Source organism: Notechis scutatus, chromosome 9, assembly GCF_049901735.1.
Source record: "Notechis scutatus isolate UNSWTSFEM ecotype Mainland chromosome 9, rNotScu1.2, whole genome shotgun sequence".
Lineage (NCBI taxonomy): Eukaryota > Metazoa > Chordata > Lepidosauria > Squamata > Elapidae > Notechis > Notechis scutatus.
Window position 1 is genome coordinate 23,304,157 of NC_142017.1, and position 15,945 is coordinate 23,320,101.

Here is a 15,945-nt window from a genome sequence, read left to right on the forward strand (position 1 = left end):
CCAAATTTCTGAATATTGGATTCTGCGGCTTTATGTTTTCCCTCTGGTTTCTCAAGGGGCTCTAGCATAACATGGAGGATCTTTCAAGATTCTTAGTAGAGCTGCTCTGGAGACTCTGGCACTTCCCTTCAGTTGCCTCTCCATCCTTCAGTTGTTCAGGTCAGCTCACTTTAACCAGAGTTCCCCTCAGTGCTACATCTTTTGGCCTCAACATCTTTTAGCAGCAGACCCACCTGGCCCTTCCTTCCTGTTTTTACACTGACATGACCAGAACTTTTTTTCCTACTTTTGGTTTCCTGGGGAACCGAGGTGTCTTGGGCACTTCTCCCTCACCCAGCCTCACTCTTAGGCACGTGCTTAGTCACGAGTGGACTCATAAAGCCTTGTTCCTTACCTGGAAGGACTCATCTCCCCGAAGGGCAGGGAGGGCAAGGGGGGAGGAGGAGGAGCATTGTCTGAATCCCCACCAATCTGACTTCCAGGCCGAGGTGATCATGAACTACCACGTAGGAGAAACGGTGCTGTCTCTGCAGAAGACGACCCTGATCCCGGGAGGTTCCGAGTCGCTTGTTTATACAACGTTGTCTGGAGGCATCGGCATCCTGGTCCCGTTTACATCGCACGAGGTGAGAGGAATGCTGTGCTGGAAGGTTTTGTTCTCTTTGTCCTCTGGGTTGATGATGCCATCCAGACAGGCGCTTGAGTTACAAAAGACTGGGAGTTGAGCCTTGTTCAGGAGCCCTCCACTCCTCTGCAGGTGGGTTACTCCATTGTAAACTCTTAAGGTTGGCTGTTGTTGGACTCCCGTCAGGGCCAATGTTACTGGAAGAAATGGCACATCAGTAGCACCATGGAGTTTTTGCTGACACATGTTCCAGCCATCTTGACTTACAAATACGCACATAAAACTCAAAGTGAAAGTTGGGGTCCATCCAGAGTGACCCCCTGAGGTTGCTCAGGCCTCTTGCAGTCCCTCACACTAAGCATAAATCACAGGGATGCCTGAGTCCAGTCTGTACATGACCCCAAGGGGGATCACATACAGACTGGGCCATGTAGAGACGTGACCAAAGGGAGGATGAAGATGTAGCCGTTCTATCAACCATTCTACAGTTGAAGCTTCAGCTTGTTTGGTCAGCTTGACCCAAAAATGGTACACTCCTATCTGTAATGGTTGTCTGTTTCCAGTGAACACAAAGCTTTGGGGAGGATACACTTGGAGTAGGGAAGGGAGAAGAGGACACTCCCCAGCCAGCCAGATCTGTGAATCAACCCTGGCAGTCAGTGGGGACGGCAGCTGCCGCAGCTGTGTTGCCCTTGCATCCAGTATCGGTCAGCCAGTGGTCAGCTACTTCCTTCTTGCAGAGTTGAGCAGCTGTACTCTCTATGCTGGTTGTCCAATGATGTTGTTCTCCTTGACCATCCTCTGATTCTTTCAGGATCACGATTTCTTCCAACATGTTGAGATGCACCTCCGCTCTGAGCACCCGCCTCTCTGTGGTCGAGACCACCTCAGCTTCCGCTCCTATTACTTCCCCGTGAAGGTAGGTCCGGCCTCTTCCGCCTCGTCTCCCTTGAAGGGCGGCTGGGGCCCTCTGCTGCAGGACAGTTGTTGCTCTGCCTCTTCGGACAGAGCTGTTGCTCCAAGGCAGCTTGAAGCAACTGTGGCTTCCTGGGCAGCATTCAGTGCCATCCCTTCTGGTTCCCTGCCCTTCCTTGGGACCGACAGGCGGGTCCTGAAAGGGGGGGCAGAGCCTCTCAGATAGTGGCCTCCTCCTGGAGAGCCCCCCTCCCATCCTTTGTAACCTGGCAGTGAATATTGCACAATCTTCAATATATTTTAAGACAATTGGATGAAATGGAATGTTTTAATTGTGCACTTGACCTTGTCAATTTAAAAATGTTTAGAGGAAGCAAATAAATAACTTTCCTCCCTGCCCCGGGAGGTTTGGGTGGTCAAGAGATGCCCGATGAGGCAGCAGAGAAAGGAGGCGCCTCTGTTCCTCGTCCTGTTTGAGGGGCTTCGTGTGCTCCAGGGAGCAGGCAGGATTTTTTTTCACCCTCGTCTCCGGGAGCTTCTCCGCCTGGACCACCCAGGGTTGGGCCCTCTGGCTTAGATGCCTTGTCTTGCCTTCCCAGAGGGGGGAGCTATTCCTGGGCCAGCCATGCAGATCCCTTGTGACAACAACAGCGAGATTTTGGGTGGGCTCAGCCCTGATCACGAGGCCCCTGGTGGCCGGGAGAGTTGGGACCGCGGTCTAGTGACAGCTTTTCTTTTGAAATAGATTGGATTCATTTTTTTTAAGTGAGTTCAGTTTAAAAATTGGCTGTTGGGTAATCCAATAATTGGGCATCTGTTGTGCCCATCCTGGTTGTTAATTGACTTTTTGCTGCAACTGTTCTTGTATGTGCTGTTCCTTGGGACTGGAATCTCCGCCTTCTTTTTCCTGTTAGAATGTTATTGATGGGGACCTCTGTGAGCAATTCAACTCCATGGAGCCCAACAAGCAGAAGAACGTGTCTGAAGAACTGGACCGGACTCCTCCAGAAGTCTCAAAGAAACTAGAGGACATCCGTACGCGCTATGCTTTCTGAGCTGAGCTGTTGGAGGACTTGATAAGGACTTATTTTGGAGATGGGTTGAAAGAAACTTCCCTGTCCTGTCCTGTTTTGTTTGACCCGGTTTCTGTCCTGGAGCTCAGTAGGTCAGCCCACAGAGGTTGAGCCCTCCGAGGGATAATGTCTCATAAGCCCATTTCAGCAGAGCTGCCATGCCACAACCCCCACCCCAAATCCCGGCCAGTGGGCCATCGGTAGCTTCACAGTGAGCTGACCTGGTTGGTCTCACCCTGCAGTTCTCGTCTCCATTCTGACAAAGCCACGGGGAGTGTTGGGGGCTGGAAGCTAGAACTGATTTTCTTCCTAACCAGCATTTTCGAAGTTTTGTCTACTTGGCCATCCTACTATTTCTATTGTTTTTAACTTTTATGTTGTAAATAGTTTTGCATCAAATTAGTATTTTGCCCATTAGAGAGATGGTGATTACAATCTTAAAAGAATTAAAAAAGGAGCTTGCTAGAGTGTGTGTGTGTGCATGGATTTAAGGAAATCCTTCTCTGGCAGAGCTAGTGGGGCGATCCATCCTTTGTGGGGATGAGTTGCATTTCAACCTTTTTTTTTTCATAGCTAAGAAACATTTTGATGTCCAAATCCATGCTTTGACCTGAAACGACACAGGGTTTCTTCAGACCTTCATTTCTGCTAATGGACTAAGCCAAATTACTCCTGTGATGTGTGTTGGCTCAGTGGATGGGTCGCTCCTAGACATTTTCCTTTAAAAAGTAAGAGTTGTGCAGTGCTTCAGATTGAAAAATGAAGGAAGGCAGGGGTATCTTTAAAGCAGCTATGCCTTTTCCTGCTGCCATGCATCATTTGGCTTTCAGCCCAACACCTTAATCCTTTGGTTTTCAAGCTACTCTGTTAAGTATACAGATTGCAAAGTGCTTGTGCAGGTTGTAAGGCAGAAGAGAGATGAACAGTCTATTCTAGTACAAGGTCCTCAACTGGAACTACCATTGTGTGGAAGATAGGAAAATCTTCCGGAGTCCAATTTCTGCTTGACAAAACTCTGACCCCAGTTGTGAAAGTCGAGTAGAGCACCAGGAGGAGGTGTCATCCCACTCTCCCCAGCAGCCAAAGATGTAGGTTTGCCAGCAGGGCTGCCTCCCCCACCCCCCAGCAGTTGTTGGGAGAGGAAGGCAGTTCTTCAGGCCATCGGCATACCTGGAATTCAGTGGTTAGAATTGCAGAAATAGCTGGGAGAGAATGAAATTTGTGTAGTCTCAGAACCAAAAGGGGCCTGAGGACTGAAGGGATTCCTTGGGCTAAATTGCTTATGAGTTTCACATGCCTACAAACCTTAGAACTGCCTCTTGAGCTATGGAAAGGGGGGCAATTCTCATTTCTCAAATCTACAAAAGCTTGGTTTTTTTTTTCTGATGATACAAACTCACATGTATTTATATGATATAAAATCACATGTATTTAACACACATAACAGTTGGACGGGACCTTGGAGATCATCTAGTCCAGCCCCCTGCTCAGTCAGGAAATATAGATCTATTCCAGATTAGGTAGCTTCAGCCCAGTGCAACAGCACAACGGGTCCTGAAATGATCCATGCTGCAGAGATGGCCTGGCCAACAAACTGGACTATATGCCCTCCCATTTGTCACACAAATGCTCTGGGCAACTTCACCGCAAGGCTCCCATTCTGGATGTAGGCCCAGCCACGATCATCCAATGCCCCGTATCAATTGGGGTTGAAGGCAGTTCTGTCCAGCCAGCTAAGAATCTGCCATGCTACAAAATGTAGAGATGAGTTTGGCTTGGTAATTGTGGGGTTGAAGAAACTGCTAAACTTCTACAGTTGTTTTTTTTCAATCGAAAAGGGCAGAATAAAGAGGAGGAACGATTTGCATTAATTACAGTACAACTTTTATTAATACTGAAATCTTCACAGTGCATTTGTTACCTGTAATGGTGGTTATTTTGAATGAAAAAAAATCACATAACTAAATTGGAAGGAAGGGCGTATGTAAGCTCGGACTGCTAGAAGGAAAATAAATTATGGGATGGGAAGGAAGAACAAGTTAACAGCACCAGGACAGTTACATCAGCTGAAAGACATTTTAGGTTTGTTTCTTATTGTACAAACAAATTGGAAAAGCAAAAAGCAACAATCTCACATAGTCACGTTTGAGGGGGGTGGGAATCACAGGAAGGCTGGCGTGTTAAAACGAAAGTTATCACAGGAGCCGAAGAGTGAGGGGCCTACAATGATGTGGCACACAGAGACACGGGTAGAACTGGGTGGGGAGGAAAGGGCTATGTACAAGTGAGGCCTTCCTCTTGGGATGCTGGAGCCACCATGCTGCCCCCTCAAAAGGCCTTCGGGGTGGGGGGGGCAGGCTGCCTCTCCATTGCCAAGGAAGCCCCCAGCCCTTCTGAGCCCACTGCAGAACCTCTCGTACCCTAAGCTCTTTGTCCCTCGGAACAGGGCCTTGTCGGACTTCATGTTCTCCAGAGGTGTAAACTGGAAGTCCCAACACCAGGTTGGGAAAATCGGTGCCCTAAAACCTACCCTACATGTGTGCCTCTTGGAAATAATTCAAGTTTCCTAAATATACTTTTCCCCCCAGTTTCAATGTTGCTTTCTCTGCTTCATTCTCATGTGCCACATGTGCACCTCTGGATGCCACATGTACCAGACATGCCAAGCCCAGCGTCAAATATCTCTGCCAACTAAAAACGGGAGGATGAGCAGGGTTGCAACAGTTCCCCTTCCTAGCTCTGCCCAAGGCAAGGCAGGTTTCTCAAGTCGTCTTCATGTCTCTATGCCGTTTACTTTCTGCTCTTCCACACTGCAACTTTTCAAAACCCTCTTCTCTTTCCCACCATCACTTTCCTTTTGCCAACAGAGACTAATTTCTAGTTTCGGAGAGAAGTGAAGATCACCATATTAGAATTGGGGAGAAGCAGCACCTTCACGTCTCTTTAGAGCTGGATCCAGACCATGGAAAAGCTGCATCGCGTGCCAGCTGTGAATAAATGCATCATGGCATCATTTCTGCCAACATCCCCATTAAAAACCTTCCTGCCAACTACAAAAATAGGCAGATTCCACGTCTGTAAACAAAACTGGTCAGGACTATACAATGAGGCAAGCCTCTGACGCAAAACATGCTGGGGATGAAAGTGCAGAAGAGTTTGGTGAGACAAGAATGAACAAGGTGGAGAAGTGAGCGAGGCAAGACAGGCAGGAGGCATAGCTGCCACGGAAGCAGCCCCGGCGCAGGCAGAGGCCAAGGAGCGGTGTGATGAAGCACCTGGGCTCTCACTCCAAGGCAGGTCAGTGGCTCAGGCCACCAGAGCGAAGCTAAGCAAGTCTGGGCCACGGCTCACCTCACAGCTTCTGTCCTTAGTCGTCAGAACCATCCCACCATGGAATTGCCGTGGGTTCCCAAAAGGAGAGAGAGGAGCCGCTTCCGAAAGTCCCTCTTCAGGACTTCCTTGTGTGTTTCGGCCATTCCTGGTGCAGCTTCAGCACCGCTTGTGCTCTTCCAAGGGAATCTGGCCACGTGGATGGCCTTGCACATCATGCGGAGCTGAAATCAAGCCAACCAAGACTGGCTTCGTGGAGCATGTGAGCCCAGCCAGCACCAGCATGTCAAACCAAAGGCATCAGTCACGGTGATCTGCCAGACCAATCGTGTGGTCGCAGAGCTGAGGGTGTTTGCTGGGTTCAAACGACCCCCCGAAAGCATCAACCAAAGGAGCATCTCCTGACCCCCCTTTTCTTCAGTCGGTCAAGAGCTTGGCCAGAAGAGAGGAACCTGCCCAAGGGCAGCTACCCCGATGCCCCCTTAGATCAGCCACCTTTAAAGCCCCCTCACCCCCGATCCAGGAGACACTGAGGCCTTTAGATGGTTTGAGGCAAGTGCCGTGTTCAAGATGCCCCACCCTGGCATTGCTCCCCCACCAGAACTCCTCCTGCCTTCAGGGAAGGGCTGCAAAGCCCACACCCACTTGAGGTAGAATCCTCCTCATGTCTGAACCTGGCCTGATCTCCACCCTCCGCCATCTGTCTTGATAGGCATTCTTGCATTCTGCCATAGGAAAGGCTCAGGGGTGTCAATGTGCCCATGCGCCTCCATGCAAACTGTGCTCTAAATCATGTGTCAAAAGCCCACCTGTCCTGCCCCATGGAGGCCTCTAAGCTCTGTGAAGCGCAAGCCAGGCTTGAGGCGCCTGGGCTGGGCAAGGAAGAAGGCAACCCTTCTTACGGAAGCCCCTCCCGGCTGAGACAGTCTCACCCCCTCAACTGGAAGGGAGAGTCTTCTTCTCAAGGAAGCCCCCAGGAAGGGGTCCTGCTCCCCGTATGGCCCACAGCCCACATCTCAGGAAGGGGGTGGATTGCTAGACTCCTCCGTCTTGCAAATCTTTTGGAGGAGCCAATTGCCGGGCAGGAGAATGCAGAGAAGAGCCAGAAAACAGGACAGGAGGGTCTGTTTTGGGTGGGGGTTCCTCTGCTGCTGCTCCAAGCTGGGCGGGAGGCAGGTGCCGCTTTCCCACCTGGCTGCGGATGAGGGCAGAGAGAAAGAGCGCAAGGGACAAGGTGGAAAACAGGTCCCAAAGCAGGTTTCGATAAGCGGGGCCTTGGGTGTGGTGGTCTAATAAAGGCATTTCATTCAGTCTCCTTTGAACCCAGATCCTGACCAGGTGGTGTCCGTGAAGGGCATGGCAGCCTTTTGGCAGTTCTCCCAGCCTCCATTACGTTTCCCAGTCCTTTGCCAAGTTCGGGTCAACAGCTCAGCAGAGCGATCACAAAAACCGTGGCGCTGACCTATCATTGGTGATGGTTCGACGAAGACGCACCCCACGGCGGATGGCTACCAGCATGTCTTCAGCGGGGGGCTCGCTGGAAGCGGCCGGGGGGAGGATGGGGGTCTGCTCCTCAAGACCAGGGTCCGAGAACACCGTGGGGAAAGGGAACTGGCCATCTCCCAGGGCGTGAGCGCTGGCCACCAGTTCGCCAATCTTTTCCACCAGGCTATGGCGGTTGGCGGCCAGCTGCTGCTCCTCTTCTGTGGAAGGCTTCCCGGTCCCGACATGCACGGAGACCTCCAGGGCATTGCCACCCCAGCTGGCATTGGGCAGGCTCAGCCTCTTGGGGGAGGCTTTGGTGAAGTCCAGACCATGCGGCGAGCAGGCATCATCGGTGTAGAAGACACTTTCCTCGCTGCCCATCCGGAGGGGGCTGGCATGACTGGGCGAGTCAGGCACGGTGGGGGTCTTGACAGGGACGATGGGGGGTCTGATGGGAATTGGACCGGCGCTGGAGACGGTTCGGCGAACTGTGGGCTTGGTGGAAGGGGTGCGACGGATGGTAGCCACACCGGGCGTCGTCCCGGTTGGCAAGGCGGTGCCAATGGGCAGACCGGCCGTTGAAGCTGGTCGCTTGGTCTGGATCATCCGCCGGTAATTTTGAGCAATATTGCTGTTACGAGGGATGGTCGAGGATTTGTCTAATTCATTCTGGTTGTCTCCCTCGATGTCCCCGTTCACTGAATAGCAGTCGTACTCTGAACCTGAGGAAGGGACAGGCGGACACATCAGCAGCAGGGACCAGCAAAGGACCACGAATAAGAGGACGGCCTTGGCAGAAACGGGCCATGACCAAAACTTGGCTCCAGCGCAAAACAAGGAGGAGGGGAGAGCGGCACAGGCAGAGACCCCCCCCTAATTCCTAGGGGCATGGGGGAAGGGGCGTAGGCAGAGCCACTTGCCTTGTGGTTCATTTGTACAGTGGGCAAAGCTAACAGAAGCAGTTTGAGCCTCTCTGGAGTTGGTCACTGAGGCAGAGCAGGTGGAGGCCATCCCCTCGCCAGCCGGGCCTGAGTCAGAATCCATCTCAGCACAAAGCTGCCTCAAGCGCATGTGGCTACATAAGGCTAGGCACATAATGGGGTGGGGGTGGGGCACATCGAGGCCGTCATGACTTGGCCTGCAACCTTCTAAGTCAAAGCGCAGAGCACATTTAACTTCAACGACGCCCAAGTGCCTGGAGCTTCTTTCCGCTGTTGGGAGAAATGGAGAACTGGGAGAGGCCTTCAGCCAGCAACGGGGGTTGCTGAGGGCAGGTGTGCCACGCCAAGTGATGTGGGGCTCCTGGAAGGCCAAGGAAGGTCCTGCCTGGCTGAGAGCAGCTGCTTCTGCCACTTGGCCTTCCTGGGCTTCCGCTCCAGAGGAGGACCCTGTTTTCTGGCTATGAGGGATCTGCCATCGCCTGAAGGGGCTTGGAGAGGCCTGGCCATACACCCTACCCGCCCAGCCAGGTGCCGGCCTGCTACCTTGAGAGGGAATGGTGTCCTCAGAGCAGGACGGAGTGGTGTTCTGTGTGCTGTAGCCGCTGGAGAACTGCAGGCTATCCCGGCTGCTCTTCTGGTGCTCCAGGCTCAGGCCGTGGGTCAGCACCATGGCCAGGTCACTGGCTGCTGGCGACACCTCCTCCCCGTGCTGGTGAGAAGGGAAAGAGGGTCAGTGCCTCGGGCAAAGTGGCCCCTCTTGGAGGGAGATGGGCGGGGGAGGGGGGGGAAGAGCAGCGTCCCAAGCCCCCCTCCCCCTTCCCCCAGCTCTAAGCAGGGCTCCTGTGCTCAGGCAGATGGACCTCCAAAGGAAGGAATGGAGGCCAGCATCCTGCAGCTGCCACCTCATTGCTTCCACTCTGGCTCCACCTGGGCTCCTTGCCTGGGGGCAGGGAGGAGGGGGCTGCAGTCAGCAAGGCTCCTGAGGTGGGACTGGGAGTCAGAAAGACAAGCAAAATTCTCATCACACACACACACACACACACACACACACACACACACACACCAGTTCCTTGGCTACTTCTGCACCAACTCACAGCTTCAGGGATAGGTGCCAGGTTCAGAAGGCTGCATTTACTGGCTGCTTAAGTTGTTCACCCTGCAGAGCCTTCTGGGATCTTTTATCTGGGGACCAGGATTAAATGGGGGAGCCCTTTGCCCAGCCTCTCTTCTGCAGAGAGCAACTTGCTTCAGCCCCAGCTGGCGAGGAAGGCAGAGGCCTCCTCCTTGGAAAATCTCTTAGGCAAACACTTTCAAATTGGGCCCACTGAAGGGGAAGATCCAGCGTCTTCCTCAACTTCCCACTGTCTGTTTTGTCTACTGGAAGCGAGCAATTATCCAAACACCCAGAAGGAAAACCAGCTGCATAGGATCTCTCCCTCAAATCTGCCTGGATCTGGGATCACGGGCTGGGCAGGCCGTGGCCCAAACAGAGCCCCAAATGAACCCCCAGACCAGCCGATGTGGCCCAAGGGCGCTTCCTGGGGCCCAGCCGTACCTTGGCAGCAATGGAAGCGGGGGACAGGCGAGGCCGGGGACCGTCTTCCAAGCTGAGCCCTGGATAAATCAGGGAGGCCGAGCCTGGTTCTGCCACACGATCCTTTCTGCGCTGCAGAGCGCTTGCCCCCCCCGGCTGCTCATAGATGGGGAGCTTGGACCAATCCTGAAACACATAAAGCTGTGAAAGAGGGGAAGGGAACTGGCGAGGCCACGGGAGGGGGCCAAAGCACCCCTTGAGCCTGTGAGACGCCATCAAGGCACAAAGAGGCCACGCTGGCACCCAGAAGCCAAGTTGGCAGGACCATCCTGCTACGCCAGCGCCCTGGGCATCCCCTGGAACAGCATCCCTCTGTTCTGACCCAGACCGTAATTACGCAAACGCTTATTTTAAAAACAAGTCTTGTTTTATTGCAATGCTGGGAATAATTTTCATTCCCAGCCGGTAAAGAATCTCAAGCACTACCTTGAGATAAGCACCCACCTTTCTTCCCTGTGAAGTGCTGCCAATAACAGAAGTGTCAAATGAACTAGAAAAAAATTCCAACTGAAGTACAAAGAGCTTCACGAATGAATCTGAACTGAACGACATTGCTTCCTGCAAAGGTTTCATCATTTTTTGCCTGTTCTTTATACCTTGAGGGGCAATCACCTCCCAGACTTACTCCCGAGTCGCCCCTTTTGTCTGTTGCTCTCGCTTTCTAACAGCTCTGCACATACACGCACTGGAAACAGGCTCCCCTTGTTCCTCTGCCTCACTGCTGCCAGACTCCGGAGGCTCCAAAGTCAGCACATAACTCCCATCTCTGCATTGGATGCAGGACCCTCGTCCAAGTCCCCCCCAGACGTCCCCACTGTCCGATTCCACTGCCATCTGCAGAGGCTGCTGGCGAACCACAACACCCTCCCAGATACTCTGCCCAGTTCCGCAAAGCAGAAATCTCCAAAACAGTTCTGGATAAGCAGGGGCCTTGTGTGTGGCTTAATAAAGGTATCTGATTTATTCTCCCTTTAATCCAGGTGTTTGTGAAGGGCATGGCAGCCTTGGGCAGTTTCCATCATGTTTCCATCATGTCCTTTCCTGAGGCCCCTGAATATTTAGGAAAGTGCCCTGCACTTCCGGGGTCTTTGCAAAAGGTCCCCGAGACGGTGAGGGGCTGGAAGTCGATCCCCATGAAGGGCTGCCAAGCTTCCTCTGCCAAGAGTGGAAGGCTGGAAGGGGGGGCTGAGGGTGGCCTCAGAGGTGGGAGTGGACGTGGTCCTGGAAGGCAGGACCAGATCCAGGGAGACCAACTGCCAAGGAGGAAGGATGCTGTGGATCCCGTCTGCCAGAGGATTCTGGAGCCTCTCAGTGGGAGATCCTCCAAACTCTGCTGGCCTTCCGGAAAGGAGAGAAAACGTGGCTCTGCGGCCTGAAGCTCAGGGGAGCCTGCAGCCGTAGGGCTGGTTAGCACATGGAAAAGCCACCTTTTAATTATTTTTTTAAACATTCCTTGCCTCTTTTATTTACTGTTATTTTATATGCTGTGTTTATGCTTTTAATATTTTGTTGTACACTATCCAGAGTCCCTCTGTTCTTAAAAGTAATAAAACAATAAATAAGCCAACTGCTCCCTGGAGGTCTGCAGACTGATGGCCTCTAGCCCCCAAGGCCCCAGCATGGAGCACAGCCTGCACCAAGGGGTGGGGGGGTGGGGGGTTAGGCCAGGCCACCACTGGGATGCTGCCCCCTGAGGAAGAGGGACACGCAGGAGACTTTGTGACTGATCTGGTCCTGATGTCCAGTGCCAAAGGCCTCCTGCCATCCTTGACTACAGCTAAGGTCTTCCAGGCAAGTGAGCCTGGCCCTCTGCACATGCTCAACCACCAGTGATGTCCCCTTCGGACAGTAGGATGGCAGGGTGGCTGACTCTTCCTGGCCAATTCCCTCCTCCCCGCACTAGGAAGACATTAGGGAAAAATTCAGTGGCATAACTGGGGGTCAGTCCCGTCATGGATCAGTTCTACTAGTCCATTTCCCTTCTTTTTTCACTCCCCTTTGAAATACTCCGGAGTGGCTGGATTGAAGGCAGAAACAGCTCTAAAGATGGACAGGCTGGAAATATCTTCCCCCCCCCCTGCCAAGTTCCTGGGGTGGCAACCAAGGGAGGAGAACTGGTCCCTCCCAGGGCAGGGCAGGTCTGCTCGACGCTCATCAAACTCCTGGAGGATGGCAAGTGCCTGCTGGGTCCTTGGACTGCACCCTCCCCATGGCCGGTAGGCTCTTCCCTGGCCTCCTGGGGGAAGGATCTTGCTAGAGATGGGCCGGATCCCAAGCCCTCACGGAGAGGAGCTAACCCTGCCGAGGGTAGGGTGGGCTCCCTGCCAGTTGAAGTCTACAAGGCTTCAGGCCCAGGGAGTCCAGGGTCACAGCTGGTCATGGAGCTCCCTCAGCTGGTCAGCCAATAGGAAGCAGAAAGCAACCAAACCAGCCTTGGGGCAGGAGGCCAAGGCCATTCAATGTGCCATGCATCAACTCTTTACCAGGTGCAGGTGGGCCCCAAAATAAAATAGGGGAGAGAAAGTATGTGTGTGTGTGCGGGGGGGGGGACGGGGGGTGGGGGACTCAAGCTTCACCTTTTGGCCATCTGAATACAGCCCACTGGCAGAGCCAGAAGTAACCGAGGTCGGGGAGTTGCATTCACTAACAGACTGGCAAGTTTCAGAGGCTTCAGACGATGCAGAGCTGGAGGACTTCTGGAGGCCCCAAGTGAGGTCGGCGGCAGGAGCAGCAGCAGCAGCAGCCAAACAGACACGCACAAAGAGGAGAGAAGGAGTGGTTAGGGAGGCTCAGGATGGCGGCGGCAACAGCGGTGGCGGCAGCAGCAGAGACAGACTACAGCTTGACTGACATGTGGGGTGGCAGCAGCTCCCCTCAACATGCCACCCTGGGGCATTTCATCGGGGTTGGCCTGTCCTGAGGCTGGGAAGAGGATGGAGGAGACGGGACAAGACAGAGACAGGAATGAAAGCAGCTGGGAGAAATGGGACAGCCTCTCCTACAGGAGGAGGAGGAGGAGGAGGAAGGCCATCGTGAGGGGGAGGGAAACTCCCCCCTTCCACCTGCAGTGACAGAGATCTCCTGAGAGCTGGATCTTCCCTCCTCTTGACCTCCAGCTCCCAAACTGTGAGCCACCAGGGGGATCCTGAGAGCCCTCTGAAGCCAGAAGCCCCCACCCCACCCCGGGCTGATGTCCTCATGCCAGGGTCACCTTTCGAGAGCTGCTGGAGGAGTGCCAGCATTAGCCTTTGAATTGGGCCAGGAAAGCCAAGGATGTCTTCTCCTTCCTCCAGTCCAAGAAGGGGCTCCAAAGAGGGTTCCAGCTCCTCCTCCCAGGGCTCAGGGTCCCTGACTCCCTCACTGCCCACCTTCTTCTTCAAAAGGGAACTGGTCCAATCCTTTCCCGAGGGACATAATGGAATCAACCCAGTGCAAATCAGGGACAAACCACACTCCATCTCCATTTCCAAGGAAAGGAGAGAACCTTGAATCGCTCACAGGAGAGGAGGGGTCTCAGGCTGCAACCAGCTTCTTTCAGGAGACGGCACTTGCCTGCCTTTATGGGGAGGGGTCACTGGAGCCATAATTCTGTCCTGGACTTCATTCTTTGTTCACCTTTAGCTCACCTGGCTGGTGATGTCCAAGGGCATCGGTGAAGGAGGCTTGGAGAACATTGCATCCTGCGAGATGAAGCCCGAGTCGTGGGATGAGACACTGGACAGGCGGGTGTTGGCAGGTTGTGCCACACTATGGGAGTAAAATGTGAAACCAGGTGAGATGCTGTGCATCTAGGGAGCCCCAGGGAGGACACTGGTTGCAGGAGTCAGAGGCTGCTCAAGGCAAGGTAAGCCCAACAGTCCTTTACATGCCCTGCTCATGCTGGGGGAGGGCAGCAAAGACAAGCTGAGTCAAGGACTACAAAAGAACACCTCCTCCACCATGAACAAGCCTTCCAGCTTCTCCTCTTCAGCTGGGATTAATAAAGTAGGCTGATCGGGGACTTATTATGCTGCAGGTTACACGAATCAATGTATTTTTTTTCCTCAGCTAAAGGCAGAAGCACTTTTAATGTATATGAAGAATTTTGGGGCGAGATCAAGAGCAACATGTCTTAAAGATTGGGGCAGAACTTTTCCCAGCTACTTTCATTTGACAGATGTTACACCACCATCAAAGACAATGTTTTGCTTGACCTGACGGAGAGAACTGCCGTTGCTCAAGTTCATTCCCATTTGTTGGCCACAGTTGCTCAGGCCTGGTGCTCTTGGATTTTATTCCATGGCAACTCAGTTTGGGAAGTAATTGGTACGTCACAAGGACTCTGGCCACCAAGACGTGGTTACACTTGGGGTATCGTTGAACCTACTCAAGTTTCGTAAGCTCTGAGCGGACTTAGCGGGGAAAAAGAAAGCCGACCCAAACATACCTACTGCACATGCTGGATTTGCGGGATCCTGAGCTGCTAGGGGAGGATGGAGGGGTTTGGTAAGACCAGCTGTAATCAGAGCCCTTCAGATCTTGGATCACCTGCAAGAAAAAGTCATTTTAGCCAGGTCCTTATGGCATTTCTGGCCCTAAGAGATTTTTCCGTCCAAGCAGAGCCCGAGAGGCAATGCAAAGACCACCCAAACCAAAGAGAGGCTCTGCCTGCCTTTGGCCAAGCCATATTCGCCCAGACAGCAGCCAAGACGCTGCCGGTGAAGGGTCACAGCTTCCTTGTTCCACCAGGACTTTCTTAAAGCAAAGCCCAAGGCACATAGGATGGACATCAGCCTGATTGTCTCTGTGGCTCCTTGCAGGCACCACTCTTGAACTGGGGGCCGGATAACACAAGCCTTCAGGCAAAATTTCCCTCAACCAACAACTCACATAGAGTCACCCAGAGACCCAGTCTAGCTTCCTAAACTATTCCAATCCTTTGCTCTCCAATGTTGGGGCCCTTCGGTCCGTGGCTCCAAGGAAGAGATGCCCCACTTGGAATTGATTCAGCACCACCTTTTTCTCGGGTTGCTTTTCTGGTTGCCTGGCTTTCTTAAAGGGGCTGCATTAATCCTGGTCGCATTAAGTGAAGTGTGACCAGAGCACAAAAGCCTGGAACTGACCTGCGATGATGATGACAAAGACAACGATGATATCCATTCAGTAGTAGCTTCCTATGGAGGCTACCTTATGTGGCACTTGACCTTTTGAGCACGCTTATGCTGCGGATTCGTATTCAGACAGCTCTGAGCTTCTTTTCAGAAATACTGTTTCAAAACCAGCTTTATTGATGAGCCGCAGTGGCGCAGTGGTGAGAGTGCAGTACTGCAGGCTCCTTCTGCTGCCTGCTGGCTGCCTGCAATTTGGCAGATCGAATCTCACCAGGCTCCAGGCTGACTCAGCCTTCCATCAAATCAAATCAACCTTTATTGTCAGAGTACAGCATGTGTACAATGAGATTGGCTGAGCCCCCCTTCGTGCATCCCCCCCAACACAACTCACAGTGAAGACAAAAAAGAAAAATCCCTAATCCAGTGAATCCTACTAACAAACACACTATCTATCTTATTGCATCATGTGAACTTATTGCCCAATGCACCGGCCCCGCAAGTCTATCATACTATGTTGACATGAAGTATTTCCCGTTCAGGAGTCTGACAGCCCACAGGTAGAAACTGTTCTTCAGCCTGTTGATGAAGCTGGCTATGCTTCTATGTCTCCTACCTGATGGTAGGAGAGTGAAGAAGTGCTGACCGGGGTGTGAGCTGTCCCTAAGGATTTTCCTCACTCTTCTAAGGCAGTGAACCCTAGCGAGGTCATACTACTACCTAGCGAGGTAGTAGTATCAGGGAACAGCCTACGATGTTTTGTGCTGTGCTCACCACCCTCTGTAATGTCTTTCTATTCGCGGCTGTCAAGCCAGCATACCACACCGTCATGCAATATGTCAGGACGCTTTCTATAGTGGATTGGTAAAAGGAAGTCATCACTCGTTCTTCCACT

At 52.7% G+C, this 15,945-nt stretch overlaps 2 protein-coding genes across 4 annotated transcripts in view; one reads left to right on the forward strand and one right to left on the reverse strand.

The window, feature by feature from the left end:
• The window catches only part of SF3B3 (splicing factor 3b subunit 3), a 39,290-nt gene extending 36,212 nt beyond the window's left edge, over window positions 1–3,078 (forward strand). The window contains exons 24-26 of the mRNA XM_087971885.1: window positions 483–626; window positions 1,440–1,544; window positions 2,455–3,078. Of these exons, the coding sequence (XP_087828011.1) occupies window positions 483–626; window positions 1,440–1,544; window positions 2,455–2,595 (390 nt within the window). The 3' untranslated portion in view covers window positions 2,596–3,078. The remainder of the gene's footprint in view (window positions 1–482; window positions 627–1,439; window positions 1,545–2,454) is intronic.
• A 1,402-nt stretch (window positions 3,079–4,480) lies between these two features.
• MTSS2 (MTSS I-BAR domain containing 2) overlaps window positions 4,481–15,945 on the reverse strand; it is a 66,885-nt gene continuing 55,420 nt past the window's right edge. For 2 of the 3 annotated variants that reach the window (XM_087971887.1, XM_026684186.2), the window contains 6 exons: window positions 14,390–14,490; window positions 13,590–13,710; window positions 12,540–12,659; window positions 9,925–10,089; window positions 8,913–9,078; window positions 4,481–8,150 (listed from right to left, as the gene is read on the reverse strand). In XM_087971887.1, the coding sequence (XP_087828013.1) occupies window positions 7,384–8,150; window positions 8,913–9,078; window positions 9,925–10,089; window positions 12,540–12,659; window positions 13,590–13,710; window positions 14,390–14,490 (1,440 nt within the window). In that variant the 3' untranslated portion in view covers window positions 4,481–7,383. The remainder of the gene's footprint in view (window positions 8,151–8,912; window positions 9,079–9,924; window positions 10,090–12,539; window positions 12,660–13,589; window positions 13,711–14,389; window positions 14,491–15,945) is intronic. The other variant, XM_026684187.2, reaches the window with a different exon arrangement.